This window comes from Haematobia irritans, chromosome 3 (genome assembly GCF_050003625.1).
Source record: "Haematobia irritans isolate KBUSLIRL chromosome 3, ASM5000362v1, whole genome shotgun sequence".
NCBI classification, from domain to species: Eukaryota; Metazoa; Arthropoda; class Insecta; order Diptera; family Muscidae; genus Haematobia; species Haematobia irritans.
The window spans coordinates 210,725,864-210,749,832 of NC_134399.1; the positions used below are offsets into that span (position 1 = coordinate 210,725,864).

At 23.5% G+C, this 23,969-nt stretch overlaps 1 protein-coding gene across 2 annotated transcripts in view; it reads left to right on the top strand.

The window, feature by feature from the left end:
• Rhp (GTP-Rho-binding protein rhophilin) overlaps positions 1 to 23,969 on the top strand; it is a 282,866-nt gene that overhangs the window by 10,461 nt on the left and 248,436 nt on the right. For both annotated transcript variants that reach the window (XM_075302608.1, XM_075302607.1), the window contains exon 3: positions 10,761 to 11,543. In XM_075302608.1, the coding sequence (XP_075158723.1) occupies positions 11,394 to 11,543 (150 nt within the window). In that variant the 5' untranslated portion in view covers positions 10,761 to 11,393. The remainder of the gene's footprint in view (positions 1 to 10,760; positions 11,544 to 23,969) is intronic.

Genomic DNA, 23,969 nt, shown 5'->3' on the forward strand with positions numbered 1-23,969 from the left:
TACTCGTATAGATCCAGGGTAGTGAAAGATCTCTACTAAATAATTTGCCGCTCAAAAAAAAAAAAAAAAAAAAAAAACACAAAACTTCAATGAAACCCTAAACAATGGAATCTTATCAACTTTAAGTACATAGAAACATTTGTCTGGCTATAAAGTTTTACCTGTACATAGGCCATATAAAGATAAAGGGCAAAATTCCATGATAAAAATCTCATACTTACAATGTTAAATAAATAAAAAAATATTGAATTTGTGACAGGCCTTCCTCAATCAGAAAATATTGAGTCATAGGAAGAAGGTAGAGTAGATATTTTTTTGGTATTTGAAGTTTTTATTCCATGGAAACGTTAGGAGTTTTTGGGATATGATGAAAATTATTAATAATATTTAAAGACGCAATATTAAGGGCCAAAATATAATATTCTTTTAAGAAAGACCAATTTTCTTTTCTTTGTGTTGCCAAAATAGTGAGGGTTCAATTCTCTTCTTTGGAAATCTGTAACCATTTGGATTTCGTTTCATCAGTTGTAGCATGATTTTTTTTCTTTATCTTCAGTTTAGTTCATGGCTTCCTTCTTATAAAAACTATCAAGGTGTGGTCTTGAGAAATTTTATGTTAAATTTCAATGAAGTGTTATACATCTCAATATGAGACATTTTTGATATGTGTCAATATTGATCAAAGTTTCTCTACATAATTTTGGAAATTAGGAAAATATCAAAAATGGATGCTTTTTTTGATAGGTTTGAAGCGTGATACGCTTGGCTAATTTTTTTTAAGTGATTGATAATTAATGATAATATTTGAAATACAGTTTAGGTTGTTATGGTCAATAATAAAATCCCTCCATAATATGTTTGAAAGGTCTTTGGTTACTGTGGTATCGTACACTCAAAACGAAGATTACTTATATCCAAATATTTTGAAATTTCCTTAAGGATTTTGGTATTGATTTCGAGACAAAAATAAAGATATTTTTTAGCTTTAAACTTACACTCATAAAAAAAGTGAACCCTCCTGGGTCATAAAGATAATTTACATCTATGTTAGTTCATGGAATTATTATGTTTTGAGAAAGTTTCATTGACTTAAGGGAGCCACCGTGGTACAATGGTTAGCTTGCTCGCCTTGCATACACAAGGTCGTGGGTTCGATTCCTGCTTCGACCGAACACGAAAAAGTTTTTCAGCGGTCGATTATCCCACCTCAGTAATGCTGGTGACATTTCTGAGGGTTTCAAAGCTTCTCTAAGTGGTTTCACTGCAATGGGGAACGCCGTTCGGACTCAGCTATAAAATGGAGGTCCCTTGTCATTGAGCTTAACATGGAATCGGGCAGCACTCAGTGATAAGAGAGAAGTTCACCAATGTGGTATCACAATCGACTGAATAGTCTAAGTGAGCCTGATACATCGGCTCACTAACCATTGACTTAAATAGTTTTTTGCATACGTTAGTTAAATTAACTAATAAAGATTTACTAAACTCGTATTTGTCCCAAAATAGTTCAGAATTTTATATATATATATATATATATATATATATATATATATATATATATATATATATATATATATATATATATATATATATATATATATATATATATATATATATATATATATATATATATATATATATATATATATATATATATATATATATATATATATATATATATATATATATATATATATATATATATATATATATGCGCGAGACTCACGACTCACGGGTGAGTCACGAACATTTTCGTGAGTCACGACAATTTCGTGTCATGTGCACACCTCTAATTTGTATAGAATATTTTGTCAAAATTTTATTTCTACAGAAATTTTGTCAACTTTTTATTTCTATAGAAAATTTTGTCAACGTTTTGATTTCTATAGCCATTTTGTCAATATTTTTTGCATAGAAAATTTTGTTCGAATTTTATTTATATTTTATGAAAATTTTGTTTTCGATAGAAAATTCTGTCAAAATTTTATTTCTATAAAAATTTTTTTCAAAAAGTTATTTCTATAGAAATTTTTTAAAAATTTTATTTGTATAGAAAAAAAAACTAATTTTTTTCAATTGGCAAAGAATTTTTCTATTTGATACAATTAATGTTTTAATCAAATTTAAAAAACAAAAGCAATTAAGAAAATGATTGAACAATTTTACATTTTTAATTAAAATATTAATTCTTCCAATTAAAAGTTTATTTAAATAAAAAATATTTCATTTATATACTAAAACCAAAAATGTAGAAAAATGTAATGGACAAATTAATTTGGAAATAATTAGTTTCATATTATTCAATCCAAAGAGAAAACCAATTATAATTATCAAAAAATTGAAAGAAAAAAATATTTAATCTGAAGAAAAAATAATTATAAATAAATAAACAATAACACAAAAAATAATTGATTGCCTCAATTAAAAAATTGATTTTTTTGACAAAAATCAATTAAAATATTAATTGAAAGTGCCGGTAGACATAAATAAATATTTGTAATCAAATATATCATTTATTTCGACTTAATTTTGTGATTGTACTATCATTTTTCTGATTGAAGCAAATTAAATTGTTTTTTTTTCGACAAAAATCAATTAAATTTTGAATTGAATCAATTAAAATATTAATTGAAAGTGCAAACATATCATTTATTTCGAATTAATTTTGTTATTTACAATTGAAAAATTAATTATATACATAAAACTCGTGGTTGAATAAAAAAAAATGTTCTCTGTAAAGACAAAATACCTTCATTGCAAGCGTTATCGACTTTTGGTCAAAGAAAAAACTTTGTGTCGGAGAAATGCATCTTCTAAGTTAAGCAAAGCTAGCATTCATATTTTAAGAAGAATAAATATTTGTGCTCAAGAAAATATAATTTTTCCAGTCTGTTCCATATCATACTTTTAGCAATTTTTTTCTCTGTGTAAGAAAAGCTAATAAACCACAATTATCTTATTGACCCAAAGAACATCCCAACCTACCTAAATTAGTGTTAAATTGACAAGTTATCTTCAAACGTTAATTGACAAAAATATGAATTCATACACTCCCATATCGAAAACATTTCTTTTGTATTCATTTTCAAGGTTTATTGTCTTACTTACCTTTATTAATTAACCTTATAAATATACAAATGAGCTGGCATATATGTACATATATATTTTTGGAGAATAAAGAAATATAAACTTAAAAATATATGTTACCGATTTGAGGTGTGCACGTGACACAAATTTTTCGTTACTTATGAAAATTCTCAGCAACTCGTTATTCAGTTTGGAAGTTAATCTCTATTTTTAGTTAATCTCTATTTATGAGGGTGTTCTAGTAGGTAAAGGAATACAACTTGTGTTTAAGTAAAGTCGAGTCCTCGATATTATTTATTGAAAAAGTCTGCTTCCAAATATTTTAATTATCTTCGTGAAACGTCATACGAGCATAAATATTTAATTAACAAAACATTACAATATAATACTAATACTAATACTACTTTTGCAAAAAAAAAAAAAATAAATAAATAAATGAAAAATAATAATAAATAAATGTTTTGAAAAATTATTCATTTATCTATTAGCGGTTTATTATTCATTTCAATTGCAACAGTACTTGATCTTGTGGTTATATAAAAAAATTCCATTGAGTACATATCACAAATAAATACTTAAAAAATTATGAAATCAATGGAAGTTAATAATAATATTTATAGTAACCCTTGACAACGAAACTTTAATTGTGAATCTTTTGTTTTAATCCATCTTACAATACAGTTAATAAAATTAAAATAACATTTTCTATAGAATGGAAAAAAAACAAAACGGTAGTAATGATAACCTTTAAATACAAAACGTATAAATATAATTGCTAAGTTTAAAGATCCCGGAAATATTGGATTTCAGTAAGATGTGAAAATTATATTGAGTGTTGTATGATGAATATAAGTTTATCAATCAAGGAACAAACGTACATAATTCTAAAATTCTAAATAAAATATTAGTTTTTTTTTCTTAAATATTTCTTTAACCATTGCTAATCGTTGTTATTTAATTTCCTTTTGTAATCAACAAGAAGAATTCTTTTAAGTTATTATGGAAAATAAATCAATTACCAAGATTGATGTGAAGATCAGCATTGATCATTGCTAATTTCATTTAATTGTTTACCATTATTCTTGGAACATTCTATCCACTGAATATGTATATCTACATTTGATTTATCATTAAGGTTGTTGCTTTATTTTTTTTTTAGATTGCGTTTAATGCAAAACAAACTGAGTATTGAAGTATTTCTGGTTTTGTGGTTGTAAATGACGATTGGTGGGGGTCGTACTTCTATAAAATGTGACGTTCTACAAATAAATTGTGCAATTATTGTTTTAATCATGTAAACAGAATAATATATTGGTTGACTCTTTTTTTTTTCATTGGCCTTATTGTATTGTTTATTTATTTATTAGTTTTATCAGATAAGATTTTAAAATAAGTAAATATGACCACAAGTTGGACTGGAACGAATATTGTGTGCCTTACATTGTTATTTTCTGAATCAGCAGTTCGTTAATACGAAGTTTCTGAAAGAGTTTTGGGCAAAATAAATTTCAATATAATTTACATTTCGTTGATGAAATCTTCATTTGTTTTAAGTGATCTGCAAGTATTTGCTTTCAAGAGAATTGGATGATGCTCAAATCTGCTTATATTTTTTTGGCAAATTGTATGTCTATAGTAAATTGTATCGAAATTTTATTTCTATAGAAAATTCTCTCAACAATTTATTTGTGGGGAAAATTTTCCCTAAATTTCATTTCTATAAAAAATTTTGTCATAATTTTATTTCTATTGAAAATTTTCTATGGAAAATTTTATCAAAGTTTTATTTACATAGAAAATTTTCTCAAAATTTTATTTCTATAGAAAATTTTGTTTCCATAGAAAATTTTCTCAAAATTTTATTTCTATAGAAATTTGTGTCAAAAATTTATGTCTATAGAACATTTTGTCAAAGTTTTATTTCTATAGAAAATTTTGTCAAAATTTTATTTCTATAGAAAATTTTGCCATAATTTTATTTCTTTTATTTTTATTTATATAGAAAATTTTCTCAAAATTTTATTTCTATAGAAATTTGTGTCAAAAATTTATGTCTATAGAACATTTTGTCAAAGTTTTATTTCTATAGAAAATTTTGTCAAAATTTTATTTCTATAGAAAATTTTGCCATAATTTTATTTCTTTTATTTTTATTTATATAGAAAATTTTCTCAAAATTTTATTTCTATAGAAATTTGTGTCAAAAATTTATGTCTATAGAAAATTTTGTCAAAATTTTATTTCTATAGACAATTTTGTCAAAATTTTTTAAACATTTTATTTCAATAGAAAATGTTGTCGAAATTTAATTTCTATAGACAATTTTGTCAGCATTTTATTTCAATAGAAAATTTTCTCAAAATTTTATTTCAATAGAAAATTTTCTCAAAATTTTATTTCTACAGAAAATTTTGTCAAAATTGTATTTCTTTAGAAAATTTTCTCAAAATTGTATTTGTATAGAAAATTTTCTTTTTTTATTTGTATAGAAAATTTTCGCAAATTTTTTTTTTTTGTATAGAAAATTGTCTCAAAATTTTATTTCTATAGACAATTTTTTCGAAATTTTTTTCTATAGACAATTTTGTCGAAATTTTATTTCTATAGACAATTTTGTAAAAATTATATGTCTATAGAACATTTTCTCAAAATTTTATTTTGTCAAAATTTAATTTCGTGTTTTGTTTTCTATTCTTGGTTTGTACTTTAATCATATTTGTTGTTTTTGATTTCAGCTTAAAATCATGCAATGACTAAATTACAAGTGTAGCTTAACCAAAAGAGGAAACCGAAACGTGCGTCCATCCAACCATCTTGAAGTCTATAGGGCTTTGCCCAAATAAATTTGACAAACATTATTTTACTCTGTTGTTTAAGCTACACTTGTAGTTTAGTCAATGCATGGTTTTAAGCTGAAATAAAAAACAACAACAATGAAAAAAAATGTTGATACATTTTCTATAGAAATTGTATTTCTATAGAAAATTTTCTCAAAATTGTATTTCTATAGAAATTTGTGTCAAAAATTTATGTCTATAGAAAATTTTGTCAAAATTTTATTTCTATAGAAAATTTTCTCAAAATGTTATTTCTATAGAAAATTTTGTCAAACTTTTACGTCTATAGAAAATTTTGTAAAAATTTTATATCTATAGAAAATTTTGTCCAAATTTTATTTCCATAGAAAATTTTCTCAAAATTTTATTTCCATAGAAAATTTTCGCAAAATTGTATTTCTATAGAAATTTTTGTCAAAAATGTATGTATATAGAAAATTTTGTCAAAATTTTATTTCTATAGACAATTTGTCAACATTTTATTTCTATAGAAAATTTTCTCAAAATTTTATTTCTGTAGACAATTTTGTCGATATTTTTTTTCTATAGACAATTTGTCAACATTTTATTTCTATAGAAAATTTTCTCAAAATTTTATTTCTGTAGACAATTTTGTCGAAATTTTTTTCTATTGACAATTTTCTGGAAATTTTATTCCTATGGACTAGTTTGTCAAAATTTCATTTGTATAAAAAATTTTGTCATAATTTTATTTATATAAAAAATTTTGTCAAAATTTTATTTCTATAGAAAATTTTGTCAAAATTTTATTTCTATAGAAAATTTTGTCAAAATTTTATTTCTATAGAAAATTTTGTCAAACTTTTACGTCTATAGAAAATTTTTTCAAAATTTTATGTCTATAGAAAATTTTGTCAAAATTTTATTTCCATAGAAAATTTTCTCAAAATTTTATTTCCATTGAAAATTTTCGAAAAATTTTATTTCTATAGAAATTTTTGTCAAAAATATATGTATATAGAAAATTTTGTCAAAATTTTATTTCTATAGACAATTTTGTCAACATTTTTTTCTATAGAAAATGTTTTAAACATTTTACTTCTATAGAAAATGTTGCCGACATTTTATTTCTATAGACAATTTGTCAACATTTTATTTCTATAGAAAATTTTCTCAAAATTTTATTTCTGTAGAAAATTTTGTCGAAATTTTTTTTCTATAGACAATTTTCTCGATATTTTATTCCTATGGACTAGTTTGTCAAAATTTCATTTGTATAAAAAATGTTGTCATAATTTTATTTCTATAAAAAATTTCTCAAAATTTTATTTCTATAGAAAATTTTGTCAACATTTTATTTCTATAGAAAATTTTGTCAAAATTTTATTTCTATAGAAAATTTTGTCAAAATTTAATGTCTATAGAAAATTTATCAAAATTTTATTTCATTGTTGTTGTTTTTTGATTTCAGCTTAAAACCATGCATTGACTAATCTACAAGTGTAGCTTAACCAACAGAGGAAAATAATGTTTGTCAAATTTATTTGGGCAAAGCCCTATAGACTTCAAGATGGTTGGATGGACGCACGTTTAGGTTTCCTCTGTTGGTTAAGCTACACGTTTAATTTAGTCAATGCATGGTTTTAAGCTGAAATCAAAAACAACAACAATGATTAAAGAAAAAAATCAACAATAACATAACAAAACGAAAATTTTATTTCATTAGATAATTTTGTCGAAATTTTTTTCGTATGGACTATTTTGTCAAAATTTCATTTCTATAGAAAATTTTGTCAAAATTGCATTTCTATAGAAAATTTTGTCAAAATTTTATTTCTATAAAAAATTTCTCCAAAATTTAATTTCTATAGAAAATTTGTTCAAAATTTTATTTCTATAAAAATTTTGTCAAAATTTAATTGCTATAGAAAATTTTGTTCAAAATTAATTTCTATAGAAACTTTGTCACAATTTTATTTTTTTAGACAATTTTTGTCGAAATTTTATTCCTATGGTTTATTTGGTCAAAATTTCATTTTCATAGAAAATTTTGTCAAAATTGCATTTCTATAGAAATTTTTCTCAAGCTTTTATTTCTCAAAAAAATTTTGTCAAAATTTTATTTCTCTAGAAAATTTTGTCAAAATTTAATTTTTATAGAAAATTTTGTCAAAATTTATTTCTATAGAAAATTTTGTCAAAATTTTATTTCTATAGAAAATTTTGTCAAAATTGTATTTCTATAGAACATTTTCTCAAACTTTTATTACTATAGAAAATTTTGTCAAAATTTAATTTCTATAGAAAATGTGTCAACATTTTATTTCTTTAGACAATTTTGTCGAAATTTTATTCCTATGGACAATTTTGTCAAAATTTAATTTTTATAGAAATTTTTGTCATAATTTTATTTCTAAAGAAAATTTTCTAAAAATTTTATTTCTATAAATTTTATCAAAATTTTATTTCTATAGAAAATTTTCTCAAAATTTATTTCTATATAAAATTTTCTCAAAATTTTATTTCTATAGAAAATTTTGTCAACATTTTATTACTTTGAAAATTTTGTCAAAATTTAATTTCTATAGAAAATGTGTCAAAATTTTGTTTCTTTAGACAATTTTGTCTAAATTTTATTCCTATGGACTATTTTGTCAAAATTTAATTTCTATAGAAAATTTTGTCAAAATTTCATTTCTATAGAAAATTTTGTCAAAATTGTTATTTTGTCAAAATTTCATTTCTATAGAAAATTTTGTCATAAATTTATTTCTATAGAAAATTTTCTAAAAATTTTATTTCTATAGAAAATTTTATCAAAATTTTATTTCTATAGAAAATTTTGTCATAAGTTTATATCTATAGAAAATGTTCTCCAATTTTATCTCTATAGAAAATGTTCTCAACAATTTATTTGTATAGAAAATCTCTCAATTTTATTTTTATAGGAAACATTGAGAAAAAAATATTTGTGTAAAGAAAATTTTCTTAGAATTTTATTTCCATAGAAAATTTTTTCAACATTGTTATTTCTATAAAAAAATTTGTCAATATTGTATTTCTTTAGACAATTTTGTCGAAATTTTATTCCAATGGACAATTTTGTCAGAATTTCATTTCTATAGACAATTTTGTCAGTTAATTTCTATAGAAATTTTTGAAAAATATTTTTTCTATAGAAAATTTTCTCAAATTTTTATTTCTATAGAAAATTTTGTCAAAATTATATATATAGATTATTTTGTCAGAATTATATATCTATAGAAAATTGATCTCTATAAAAAATTTTGGCAAAATTTTATTTCTCTAGAAATTTTTTTCAAAATTTTATCTCTATAAAAAATGTTGTCAAAATTTTATTTCTATACAAAATTATGTCAAAATTTTATTCTTATAGAAAATTTTGTAAAAATTTTATTTCTATAGAAAAAAAGGTCAAACGTTTATTGCTAAAAAAATTTTAAAAATTTCATTTCTGTAGAAAATTTTCTCACAAATTTATTTGTTTAGAAAAATTACTCAAATTTTTTTTCAAAGAAAAATTTGTCAAAATAGTTTTGTATAGAAAAATTTGTCTAAATTTTAATGGTTTTTTTTTTTAATTTGTCACAATTTCATTTCTATTTTTTCTATAGAAAATTTTCTCAAATTTTTATTTCTATAGAAAATTTTGTCAAAATTATATATATAGATTATTTTGTCAGAATTATATATCTATAGAAAATTGATCTCTATAAAAAATTTTGGCAAAATTTTATTTCTCTAGAAATTTTTTTCAAAATTTTATCTCTATAAAAAATGTTGTCAAAATTTTATTTCTATACAAAATTATGTCAAAATTTTATTCTTATAGAAAATTTTGTAAAAATTTTATTTCTATAGAAAAAAAGGTCAAACGTTTATTGCTAAAAAAATTTTAAAAATTTCATTTCTGTAGAAAATTTTCTCACAAATTTATTTGTTTAGAAAAATTACTCAAATTTTTTTTCAAAGAAAAATTTGTCAAAATAGTTTTGTATAGAAAAATTTGTCTAAATTTTAATGGTTTTTTTTTTTAATTTGTCACAATTTCATTTCTATAAAAATTTTCTCAAAAATTTTGTTAAAATTTTATTTAATATTTAATTATTTTTTTTTAATATTTTTATTGAAGTATTTCCTCACTTATGGTTCTGTTTAAACGCTTTATAAATATTGAATATTTCCTCAGAACGAACAAAATAACAATTTGTTATTGAAGAACAAAATCATTTATCAAAAAAAAATGTAATAATAATAATAATCCAATTCACACGAATGTTTCTTCTAATGAGTCAAAATACACATTTGGGAGCTTCAAAATTGGCTGATCCATTGCCGAGTTAGAATTTGGCTTGTCTTAGATATCAGTGGATTAAGAAGATTAAAATGAATTATATTGAAGAATTTCATGTAAATGAATGATGTTGAGATAAACTCCCATGTGATGTTATTTATGAAATTGATTCAATTAATTGAAAAAGTTTTGCGGTAAGATTCTCACAAAGGAGGGGATGGGTTAGAATTTTGAAATAAAGAGGTGGGTTACGATACGCCATCCATTCATGTTTGTGATGCCATTCGGGTGAAGTCATTTTTGATTTACAAGAATTTAGTTATTTTTCTACAATGTTTAGGAAAATTTATGAGCTTAGAAAATTGAATTTTGTTAGAATTTTTGATAAAGTGAAAAGAGTTATTATTCATGTTGTTTTGAATTTCTTTGTTTACCGACAACATGATTTAAAGTCTTGATGGTTATCATTCAAGATTTGGGTTATAATTAATTATTATGTTTTTTTTTTGTTTTAATTTTAATTAATTTTTTCTTTCCTTTTTTTCTTGTTTTTATTACAGAATCATATGTTCTTAAATCTGAACTGAAAACATCATCCTTCAAAATATAAAAAAGGCGTGCTTGTAACTTTCATAAAACATCTCTAACCGCTTAACAGGCTGACATTATTTACAAAGATGTAAATTAAAAAAAAAAAGATAAGAAAAAACTAAAATCTTGCATTAAGAAAAATCGAATTTGAGGATCAAAAGGAAAAGAGAGAGATATAGAGAAAATTGCCATTCAGAAAAAAATAATAAAAAATAGTATTAGTTTTTCCAGTTTATTCAAATAAAAATTTCTCAGTTAAAAAAAAAAATAAAATCTATACCAAATCAGTGCAATATAAATTAAAACAAAGTAATAGAAAATACAAAATTGATTTATATCGAAGTGATAGAAAAAAACACAAATGAAATGAAAAGTTGTGATTTGAATGCAAAAGTGAGTCTGAGAGTGATTGCCTTTAATCGATGTTAAGTGCTTTTTAATTTAAAAGTGAAATTAAAAATTTCTTTGGCTAAAACTTTTACTTGTTGTCTGTGCGACAGACAGACAGACGGACAACTAAACGATCGCGACTCCTTAAGATTCCGTCTCCATAGATTGCCTTTGAAGTGAACCAACTCGTTTCGGACTTGTTTCAATTAAAAATGGATACCACCACATCAAGCATCGATACAGCCAACAGCAGCAGTAGCAGCAGTGGTCTAAGCTTAAGTCCCAACAGCAATGCCGGTAGCAGTACCTCCAGTGGCAATAATGTTGACACCACAGATGGCTTATCATTTTGTTTTATTCGGGTAAGTTGAATACAAGATTTTTTTTCTTTAGCTTTTCAACAAAACTTTGTTTTAGCTTTTCACAAAAATTCCCTAAATGTTTCACTTGATATTAAGTAATCCACTTGGGGAAAGATGATGAAATAATTTAAGGGTTTTATAGTCATTCCATGAATGACAGCAATGTTATTTTTGGGTTTTTAATGTAAAAAAATCGAATTAAAACATCGAATAGAATATAGAAATAGAAAATTGTATCCAATTTCGATAGTAAATGTTGTCAAATTTTAATTTCGATAGGAAATTTTGTTAAAATTTTATTTCTATAGAAAATATCATTACCATTTAAACAATTTCCTCAACATTTCATTTCTATAGAAACTTGTTTAAAATTTCATTTATATTTTTTCAAAAACTCACTTGTATGAGAAATTTGGGAAAATTGTGATTTTTATAACAAATTTTGTAAAAATTTCATTTTTGTAACAAATTTAGTCAAAATTTTATGTCTATGGAAATTTTTGTCAAAATTTCATTTCTATTTTTGTCGAAATTTAATTTTGCAAAAATTTCTTTTCTGTCGAAATTTATTTTTATAGAAAATTTTGTCAAAATTTTATTTTTATAGAAAATTTTGTCAAAATTTTATTTTTATAGAAAATTTTGTAAAAATGTTAATTCCTTAGAAAATTTTGCCAATATTTTATTTCTATAGAAAAATTAATACTAAAGAAAATGTTGTAAAAATTTTACTTTAGAAAATTTTGTCACAATTTTAATTCGTTAGAAAATTTTGTCAAAATTTTATTTCTCTAGAAAAGTTTGTCAAAATTTTATTTATATAGAAGATTTTGTCAACATTTTAATACTAAAGAAAATTTTTTCAACATTTTAGTTCTTTAGAAAATTTTTTCAAAATGTTATTTCTATAGAAAATTTTGTCAAAATTGTATTTCTAAAGAACATTTTTTCAAAATTTAATTTCTATAATTTTTTTTAATTTTGTATAGAAAATTTTGTTAATATTTTAATTCTTTAGAAAATGTTGTCACATATTTAATTCTTTAGAAAATGTTGTCAAAATTTTATTTATATAGAAAAATTTGTCAACATTTTATTTCTATAGAAAATTTTGTCAACATTTTAATACTAAAGAAAATTTTGTCAAAATTTTAGTTCTTTAGAAATTTTTTTCAAAATGTTATATTTCTATAGAAAATTTTGTCAAAATTGTATTTCTAAAGAAAATTTTTTCAAAAATTTATTTGTATAGAAAATTTTGTTAAAATTTTTTTGTATAGAAACTTGTTTGTCAAAAACTCTCTTATATGAAAAATTGGGAAAATTGTGATTTTTATAACAAATTTTGTAAAAATTTCATTTTTGTAACAAATTTAGTCAAAATTTTATGTCTATGGAATTTTTTGTCAAAATTTCATTTCTATTTTTGTCGAAATTTAATTTTGCAAAAATTTCTTTTCTGTCAAAATTTATTTTTATAGACAATTTTGTCCAAATTTTATTTCTATAGAAAATTTTTTAAAAATTTTAATTCCTTAGAAAATTTTGTCAAAATTTTATTTCTATTGAAAAATTTGTCAACATTTTATTTCTATAGAAAATTTTGTCAATTTAATACTAAAGAAAATGTTGTAAAAATTTTAGTTCTTTAGAAAATTTTTATTTCTATAGAAAATTTTGTCAAAATTGTATTACTAAAGAAAATTTTGTCAACATTTTGTTTCTATAAAAAATTTTGTTAATTGTTTTTTGTATAAAAAATTTTGCCAATATTTTTTTATTCTTTAAAAAATTTTGTTACAATTTTAGCTCGTTAGAAAATTTTGTCAAAATTTTATTTCTCTAGAAAAGTTTGTCAAAATTTTATTTCTATAGAAAATTTTGTCAACATTTTAATACTAAAGAAAATTTTTTCAAAGTTTTAGTTCTTTAGAAAATTTTTTTCAAAATGTTATTTCTATAGAAAATTTTGTCAAAATTGTATTTCTAAAGAACATTTTTTCAAAATTTTAGTTCTATTAATTTTTTTTAATTTTTTTGTATAGAAAATTTTGTTAATATTTTAATTCTTGTAATTGTAATTCTTTAGAAAATGTTGTCAAAATTTTTTTTCTATTTTTTGTCAACATTTTATTTCTATAGAAAATTTTGTCAACATTTTAATACTAAAGGAAATTTTGTCAAAAGTTTAGTTCTTTAGAAATTTTTTTCAAAATGTTATTTCTATAGAAAATTTTGTCAAAATTGTATTTCTAAAGAAAATTTTTTCAACAATTTATTTGTATTGAATATTTTGTTAAATTTTTGTTTTGTATAGAAAATTTTGTTAAAAGTTTTTTTTTTGTATAGAAAATTTTGTCAATATTTTAATTCTTTAGAAAATTTTGTCACCATTTTAATCCTTTACAAAATTTTGTCAACATTTTATTTCTCTAGAAAAGTTTGTCAAAATTTTATTTCTATAGAAAATTTTGTAAAAAATTTATTTCTATGGAAACTTATGTCAAAATTTTATTTCTATAGAAAATTATGAAAAAAATTATTTCTATAGATAATTTTCTCAACATTTTATTTCTATGGATAATTTTGTCAAAATTTTATTTCTATAAAATTCTATAAAATTTTGTCAAAATTCTATAATAAATTTTCTCAAAGTTTTATTTCTAAGAGATATGCTATAGAAAATTTTGTCAAAATTTTATTTCTACAGAAAATATTTCAAAGTTTTTTTTTTATTAATTTTATTTGAATGGAAAATTTTTCTCTATTCTATACAAAATGATTTTTAAATGTGATTTTTATACCCTGCTCCACACTGTGGAACAGGGTATTATAAGTTAGTGCATATGTTTGCAACAGCCAGAAGGAGACGAGATAGACACATGGTGTCTTTGGCAAAAATGCTCAGGGTGGGCTCCTGAGTCGATATAGCGATGTCCGTCTGTCCGTGAACACATTTTTGTAATCAAAGTCTAGGTCGCAGTTTTAGTCCAATCGACTTCAAACTTGGCACAAGTATGTGTTTTGGCTCAGAATAGATCCCTATTGATTTTGGAAGAAATCGGTTCAGATTTAGATATAGCTCCCATATATATATTTCGCCCGATATGGACTTATATGGCCCCAGAAGCCAGAGTTTTAACCTAATTTGCTTAAAATTTTGCACAAGAAGAACAATTAGTACTATAGTCAAGTGTGCTAAATTTTATTGAAATCGGTTCAGATTTAGATATAGCTCCCATATATATCTTTCGCCCGATATGGACTAATACGGTCCCAGAAGCCAGAGTTTTACCCCAATTTGGTTGAAATTTTGCACAGGGAGTAGAATTAGCATTGTTGCTAAGCGTGCCAAATTTGGTAGAAATCGGTTCAGATTTAGATATAGCTCCCATATATAGCTTTCGCCCGATTTACACTCATATGACCACAGAGGCCAATTTTTTGCTCCGATTTAGTTGAAATTTTGCACAGGGAGTAGAATTAGCATTGTAGCTATGCGTGCCATATTTGGTTGAAATCGGTTCAGATTTAGATACATCTCCCATATATAGCTTTCGGCCGATGTACACTCATATGACCACAGAGGCCAATTTTTAACTCCGATTTAGTTGAAATTTTGCACAGGGAGTAGAATTAGCATTCTTGCTATGCGTGCCAAATTTGGTTGAAATCGGTTCAGATTTAGGTATAGCTTCCATATATATTATTCGCCCGATATGGACTTATATGGCCCCAGAAGCCAGAGTTTTTGCCCAATTTGGTTGAAATTTTGCACTAGGAGTACAATTAGTAATATAGTCATGTGTACCAAATTTGATTGAAATCGGTTCAGATTTAGATATAGCTCCCATATATATGTTTTTCTGATTTCGACAAAAATGGTCAAAATACCAACATTTTCCTTGTAAAATCGCCACTGCTTAGTCGAAAAGTTGTAAAAATGATTCTAATTTTCCTAAACTTCTAATACAAATATATCGAGCGATAAATCATAAATAAACTTTTGCGAAGTTTCCTTAAAATTGCTTCAGATTTAAACGTTTCCCATATTTTTTTACTAACATTGTGTTGCACCCTTGTGCATTAGCCGACTTAAAGCACGAGTCTATAGTTTTTGTAGAAGTCTATCAAATTCTGTCCAGATCGAGTGATACTTTAATGTATGTATTTGGGACAAACCTTTCTATATAGCCCCCAACACATTTGACGGATGTGATATGGTATCGAAAATTTAGATCTACAAAGTGGTGCAGGGTATAATATAGTCGGCCCCGCCCGACTTTAGACTTTCCTTACTTGTTATTCCTAAATTTACACAAAAGAAATGTTATGAAATTTCATTACTACTAAGAATACAGAATATCCCAGAATTCAAACATTTTATTATACTCTTAGTTCTGTGGCTAACAATATATAAATTTATAATGGTCTATTCATTTGTTTTATTTTTATTTTGTTTTATATAAAATGACCAACGAGTCTATCCATTTATCAATCATTCAATCAAAACGGTTTGTAATTTAACGTCAATGAGTCATAAAATTTGCATCAATCACAACGGTGTGGAATTGGATATTTACACAAATATAAACATTTGTAGAAATTGTAGCATTTTTTTCTCTTTCTTCTTGACTTTCAAAGCCAAGAAAATGGAGAAAAAATAGCATGAAAAAAGAAAGAAATTTTAGACTATAGCAGTCATTAGCCAGTCATTAATAATGTGAGACCATAGTCAAATTAATTAGGAGGTGTTTTGGAAACGAGCAAAACAAGCGTCAATAAATCTCAACTTACATTATTAGAATGGGTTACCATAAATTCCTTCTATTTAAGATGGATTGAAAATATTTTTCAACAAATAGATTTTTGGTAAGTTTTTAAAGTCTCGAGAAGAGAAATTAAAAATGTTTCTTTCTCACTTTGTATCGCTGGAACAGGGAGTTGCTTAATAGCTACGAGGACGAAAAATCGAGTCATAGATCCTCAGCAGTTTGTCATGTTTGCAACACATATTGTCTTCACTGCCATTTATACATGTTTATAAAAAAAGAACAGGATGTCAAAGATTAAACAAAGAACATTTGAATTTCTTGGACATGGGGATTTTCTGACCATCGATATGAGTATCAAGCGCCTGGTTACGCGTTAGTAATCGAAACTTTGCCTAATGGGATTGTTGTCATGTTAAGAACTCGCTTCGACGAGATTTATATTGGGAATTTTGACTATCATCTGTGTCACTCACCCGGCAACTGACAAAATTACTCTTTACTCCATTTTTCTCTAATGATTTTTTTTACACTAATCTATTCCACATTTTGCAATACCCTTCACTTTTTGGCACGTGTTGCCTCTATCTACAGATACTAACATCCAAAACCACTTGAAATTATTATAAAATCTCCAAAAGGGAAGCAAAAGTAAGACTCTAATTTCAAAATGCCATTAAAACCAAAAATTCAAACAAAACCAATATTATCAGCATACAACAGTTTCCCAAAATTTTGGTGAAATAAAGCCAAACCATTATTGACCGGTTTAATGAATGAAATCGAAAAATACCAGTCAAGTGATCAAAATACCTCTCCTTTCTGAATTTGGGTAAATGAATGATTTTTGTCTGTGTGTGTTTGAATCAATTTGAAAAGACTTCATAGATCTGGTGGGTTAACAACAAAGGTAGCCGCGCACTTGCATACAGTTGCAGTAAATATATCAGTCAACACTGGTTTTGTTGAATGTAATACAATAATGGTTGCCACAATTGGTAGTATTCTACCAAAAATGGTAGATTTTTTAGTGTTTGGTAGGTTGGTAGATTACTTGATGTTTTAATAGATTTTGCAAAATATTCCTCTCCAACAAAGAAGTACTTCACCTATTTTCATAGAAATAAAATTTTGAGAAAATTTTCTATAGATATAAAATTTTGAAAAAAATTCTATAGAAATAAAATTGTTACAACATTTTCTATAGAAATAAAATTTTAATTAAATTTGTTTAGTTTGGCTTGAGGTCATGTAAATAAAAACAGATGTTGTAAAATAAAATAGAATTTTGACAAAATTTTCTATAGAAATAATATTTTGACAAAATTTCCTATAGAAATAAAATTTTTACAAAATTTTCTATGGAAATAAAATTTTGACAAAAGTTTCTATAGAAATAAAATTTTGACAAAATTTTCTATAGAAATAAAATTTTGACAAAATTTTCTATAAAAATAAAATTTTCTATAGAAATAAAATTTTGAGAAAAATTTCTAGAGAAATAAAATTGTGAGAACATTTTCTAAAGAAATAAATTTTGACAAAATTTTCTATAGAAATAAAATTTTAACAACATTTTCTATAGATACAAAATTTTCAATAGAAATAAAATTTTGACAAAATTATCTGTAGAAATAAAAATATTGCAAAATATTCTGTAGAAATCAAAATTTGTAAAATTTTCTGTAGAAATAAAATTTTGACAATATTTTCTATAGAAATAAAATTTTGACAAAATTTTCAATAGAAATATAATTTTGAGAAAATTTTCTACGGAAATAAAATTTCGAGAAAATTTTCTGTAGAAATAAAATTTTGAGAACACTTTCTAAAGAAATACATTTTGACAAAATTTTGTATAGAAATAAAATTTTAAGAACATTTTCTATTTATTTTCTATTTCTATTCTATTTTCTATATTCTATAGATACAAAATTTTCAATAGAAATAACATTTTGACAACATTATCTGTAGAAATAAAAATATTGCAAAATATTCTGTAGAAATAAAAATTTTGAAAAAAAATCTAGAGAAATAAAATTTTGGCAATATCTTCTATAGGAATAAAATTTTAACAACATTTTCTATAGAATTAAAATGTTGACAACATTTTGACAATATTTTCTATAGGAATAAAATTTAGAAAAAAATTTCTATAGAAAAAAATTTTGACTAAATTTTCTATAGAAATAAAATTTTGACAACATTTTCTATAGGAATAATATTTTGACAAAATTTTCTATAGAAAAAAAAATTTTGACAAAATTTTCTATAGAAATAAAATTTTGACAAAATTGTCTATAGAACTAAATTTTTGACAAAATTTTCTATAGAAATAAAATTTTGACAAAGTTTTCTATAGACATAAAATTTTGACTAAATTTTCTATAGAAATAAAAATTTCACAAATATTTCTATAGAAGTAAAATGTTGACAAATTTTTCTATAGACATAAAATTTTGACAAATTTTTCTGTAGAAATAAAATTGTGAAAAAAAATTCCATAGAAAAAAAAATTGACAAAATTTTCTATAGAAATAAAATTTTGACTAAATTTTCTATAGAAATAAAAATTTTACAAATTTTTCTATAGAAATAAAATTTTGAAAAATTTTTCTATGGACATAAAATTTTGACAAATTTTTATACATAAATAAAGTTTTGAAAAAAATTTCCATAGAAAAAAAATTACAAAATTGTCTATAGAAATAAAATTTTGACAAAGTTTTCTATAGAAATAAAATTTTGACAAAGTTTTCTATAGACTTATGTCTATAGATATAATTTTGACTAAATTTTCTATAGAAATAAAATTTTAACAACATTTTCTATACAAATAAAATGTTAACAACATTTTCTATAGAATGAAAATGTTGACAAAATTATTTATAGAAATGAAATTTTGCAAAATATTCTGTAGAAGTAAAATTTTGCAAAATATTTTCTGTAGAAATAAAATGTTGACACAAATTTTCTATAGAAACAAAATTTTGAAAAATTTTCTATAGAAATAAAATTTTGAAAAAATTTTCCATAGAAAAAAAAATTTGACAAAATTTCCTATAGAAATAAAATTTTGAAAAATTTTCCTACAGAAATAAAATTTTGATACAATTTTCTATAGAAATAAAATTTTGAAAAAAATTCTATAGAAATAAAATTATGACAATATTTTTTATAGAAATAAAGTTTTTGCAATATTTTCTATAGAAATACAATTTTGAGAAAATTTTCTATAGAAATAATATTTTGAGGACACTTTCTAAAGAAATAAGTTTTGACAAAATTTTCTATACAAATAAAATTTTAACAACATTTTTTTTATAAAATTAAAATTTTGACAACATTTTCTATAGAAATAAAATTTTGACAATATTTTCTATAGGAATAAAATTTTGACAAAATTATCTGTAGAAATAAAATTTTGTAAAATATTCTGTAGAAATAAAATTTTGCAAAATTTTCTGTAGAAATAAAATTTTGACAATATTTTCTACAGGAATAAAATGTTGACAAAATTTTCTATAGAAATAAAATTTTCTGTAGAAATAAAATTTTGCAAAACATTCTGTAGAAATAAAATTTTGCAACATTTTCTGTAGAAATAAATTTTCTATAGAAATAAAATTTTGAAAACACTTTCTAAAGGAATAAATTTTGACAAAATTTTCTATACAAATAAAATGTTAACAACATTTTCTATACAAATAAAATGTTTACAACATTTTCTATAGAATTAAAATTTTGACAAAATTTTTTATAGAAATAAAATTTTGCAAAATATTCTGTAGAAATAAAATTTTGTAAAATATTCTGTAGAAATAAAATTTTGCAAAATTTTCTGTAGAAATAAAATTTTGACAATATTTTTTATAGAAATAAAGTTTTGGCAATATTTTCTATATAAATACAATTTTGAGAAAATTTTCTATACAAATAAAATTTTAACAACATTTTCTATAAAATTAAAATTTTGACAATATTTTCTATAGGAATAAAATTTTGACAAAATTATCTGTAGAAATAAAATTTTGTAAAATATTCTGTAGAAATAAAATTTTGCAAAATTTTCTGTAGAAATAAAAATTTGACAATATTTTCTATAGGAATACAATTTTGACAAAATTTTCTATAGAAATAAAATTTTCTGTAGAAATAAAATTTTGCAAAATATTCTGTAGAAATAAAATTTTGACAAAATTATCTGTAGAAATAAAATTTTGCAAAATATTCTGTAGAAATACAATTTTGCAACATTTTCTGTAGAAATAAAATTTTGACAATATTTTCTATAGGAATAAAATTTTGACAAAATTTTCTATAGAAATAAAATTTTCTGTAGAAATAGAATTTTGCAGAATATTCTGTAGAAATAAAATTTTGCAAATATTCTGTAGAAATAAAATTTTGCAACATTTTCTGTAGAACTAAAATTTTGACAATATTTTCTATAGGAATAAAATTTTGACAAAATTTTCTATAGAAATAAAATTTTCTGTAGAAATAAAAGTTTGCAAAATATTCTGTAGAAATAAAATTTTGCGCATTTTTCTGTAGAAATAAAATTTTGACAAAATTATCTGTAGAAATAAAATTTTGCAAAATATTCTGTAGAAATAAAATTTTGCAACATTTTCTGTAGAAATAAAATTTTGACAATATTTTCTATAGGAATAAAATTTTAACAAAATTTTGTATAGAAATAAAATTTTCTATAGAAATAGAATTTTGCAGAATATTCTATAGAAATAAAATTTTGCAAATATTCTGTAGAAATAAAATTTTGCAACATTTTCTGTAGAACTAAAATTTTGACAATATTTTCTATAGGAATAAAATTTTGAAAAAATTTTCTATAGAAATAAAATTTTCTGTAGAAATAAAAGTTTGCAAAATATTCTGTAGAAATAAAATTTTGCGCATTTTTCTGTAGAAATAAAATTTTGACAAAATTATCTGTAGAAATAAAATTTTGCAAAATATTCTGTAGAAATAAAATTTTGCAACATTTTCTGTAGAAATAAAATTTTGACAATATTTTCTATAGGAATAAAATTTTAACAAAATTTTCTATAGAAATAAAATTTTCTATAGAAATAGAATTTTGCAGAATATTCTGTAGAAATAAAATTTTGCAAATATTCTGTAGAAATAAAATTTTGCAACATTTTCTGTAGAACTAAAATTTTGACAATATTTTCTATAGGAATAAAATTTTGACAAAATTTTCTACAGAAATAAAATTTTGACAAAACTTTCTATAGAAATAAAATTTTGCAAAATTTTCTATAGGAATAAAATTTTGCAAAAATTCCCATAGAAATAAAATTTGGAAACAATCTTGTATAGAAAAAAAAATTGAGAAAATGTTCAATAGAAATGAAATATTTAAAAAAATTTCTAGAGAAATAAAATTTTAATAAAATTTTCGATGGAAATAAAATTTTGAAAACATTTTCCATAGAAAAAAAATGTTAACAAAATTTTCTATAAAAATAAAATTGTGACACAATTTCTCTCTACAGAGGTAGTTTAGCCAACATTGCTTCTGCTCCAATTTTGCACCTTTTCCGGATCCATAAAGACTCGCTATTTTTTAGCGACGTTCTCTTTGCTGGGTTGTTATATTCTCCATCGTTATATGGTAGTGGATATAAACAAAGAAAACTAACGAATTTTCTTTGTGTGTATAAATTATGCAAAAATAGCATTTCTTACTTGAATGTATATAACATCAGTATATTTGTATTTTTCCACAAATGTAAACAATACATAATTTCATTAAATGCTATTTACCTATTTTTCCCAAAACATAAAAAAAAACACCTGAAATGGAGGGGGAAAATCGCCAAATCATTAGTCGAGTAAAAAAATATATATTAGAAGATTACAAAAAATATCATTATCTCTCATATTTCATTGATATGTGCAGCTGATAGCTCCACGATACATAGGTTTCTAGCCATCGCCAAAAACGGTTAAAAGAAATCATCTGTATTTATGAAAGTATCCAGTAGAAGAAAATAAAACGACTACGATGTTAGCTTTCACAAAACACGCTTGATGAGGCTTGCAACAAGTTATGGCAACACATATGGTGGTAAAATGGCAACACAGGCTGGCAGCCTCTAATGTCTTTGCATTGAGGCTAACTACACCAAATAAATACGGCCGAAATTTCTGTTGTCTGTAAAAATAAAATTTGGATAAAATTTACTTTAGAAAAATAAATTTTGATAAAATTTCCTGCAGAAATAAAACTCTGACAAAATTTTTTATAGAAATAAAATTTTGCCAAATTCTCCAAAAATAATATTTTGATCTAGAAACCTGTTCGAGGTGATCATATTCCTTATCTGCGTTTAAGACGAAGGAAAGATATGGCTCAATTGATGTGTGAAGTATATATACACAGTGTATATATACACAGTTAAAGGCGTTATGTTTAGGTTAGGAGGTTAGGTAGATTGTCGGGCCGATATGTTAGACTGGCTTAGACTCTTCAGACACATTATGATACCACAGGTGGTGAACTTCTCTCTTATCAATTCTATGTTAAGTTCATTGACAAGGGACCTCCTTCTTATAGCAGGCCTATTATATTTTCACCCAAAGCAATGCAGGTGCACACAAAGAAAATTTCATTAAAAGTCAGCCAACGAAAAATGTTCATTGATATAACGAAATATTTTCATTAATACAATGAAAATATTCGTTAATAGTACGAAACGTTACGTTGATTGACAGAAAATTCGTTATATTAATGAAAAAATTCGTTGTATTAACGAATTTGTTTCATTGGCTGACTTTTAACGACACATTTCGTTAATATAACGAAACTTTTTCTATTAGTGTGGGACTTCCTACACAATCGGGTCCGTGTTCCTAGCCATGTAGTGCGCAAATTCTCTCATGGAGAAATTTGCATTAAAAATTCTCAAAACTGTCACCTTTATTTGAGTGTGAAATTTAGTGACAACTAAAAAATATATTTAGTACATTTTAATTTATTCAATTCCTTTTAATCCAAAGCGACCCTAGTAAACATCCTACATCCCGATGGATCCCATTTTATCCATATGAATGTTATACTACGAACTTTCCAACCCTATGCTCCCAATCATTTCTCATCTCTTTTTAGTTACTTAATTTAAGATAATCACTTTTTTTAAACGACTTTCTTATGGCATCTTTTGAAAGAAGCAAACCGCTAAAGATTTTTGTCTATTGCAAATAATGTGGAGGATCATAAATTGCTTTTAAATTACCAGCAATTTTTATTGAGCATCATAATATCATCTTTGGCAAAGAAGGCAGCCGACAGTCGATTTTAAAGCCTAAAATGCAATATCCATGGGTCGAATAGTGCAAGAGAGGGAGAGAGAGGGTAATAAGGTTTTTATGGCCCAAAGGAGGTGCTAGTTACCTTTGGATACTCTCAGGCAAGTATTTCTGTTTTTACACCCATGGCGCATGGCAAAGATATCCCAAAGCTCATACCTCACATAGACAATTCAAAGATATTGTGCGAATCTTAAACTCCTAACTTTTCAAGTTAAAGACTTGCAGGTTAGTCCAAGTCTTGGAGTAAACATAGTCAGTGCACTATGCATTACTGCAACAACAAGTAACTTAATTTAATGTTTATGACCAA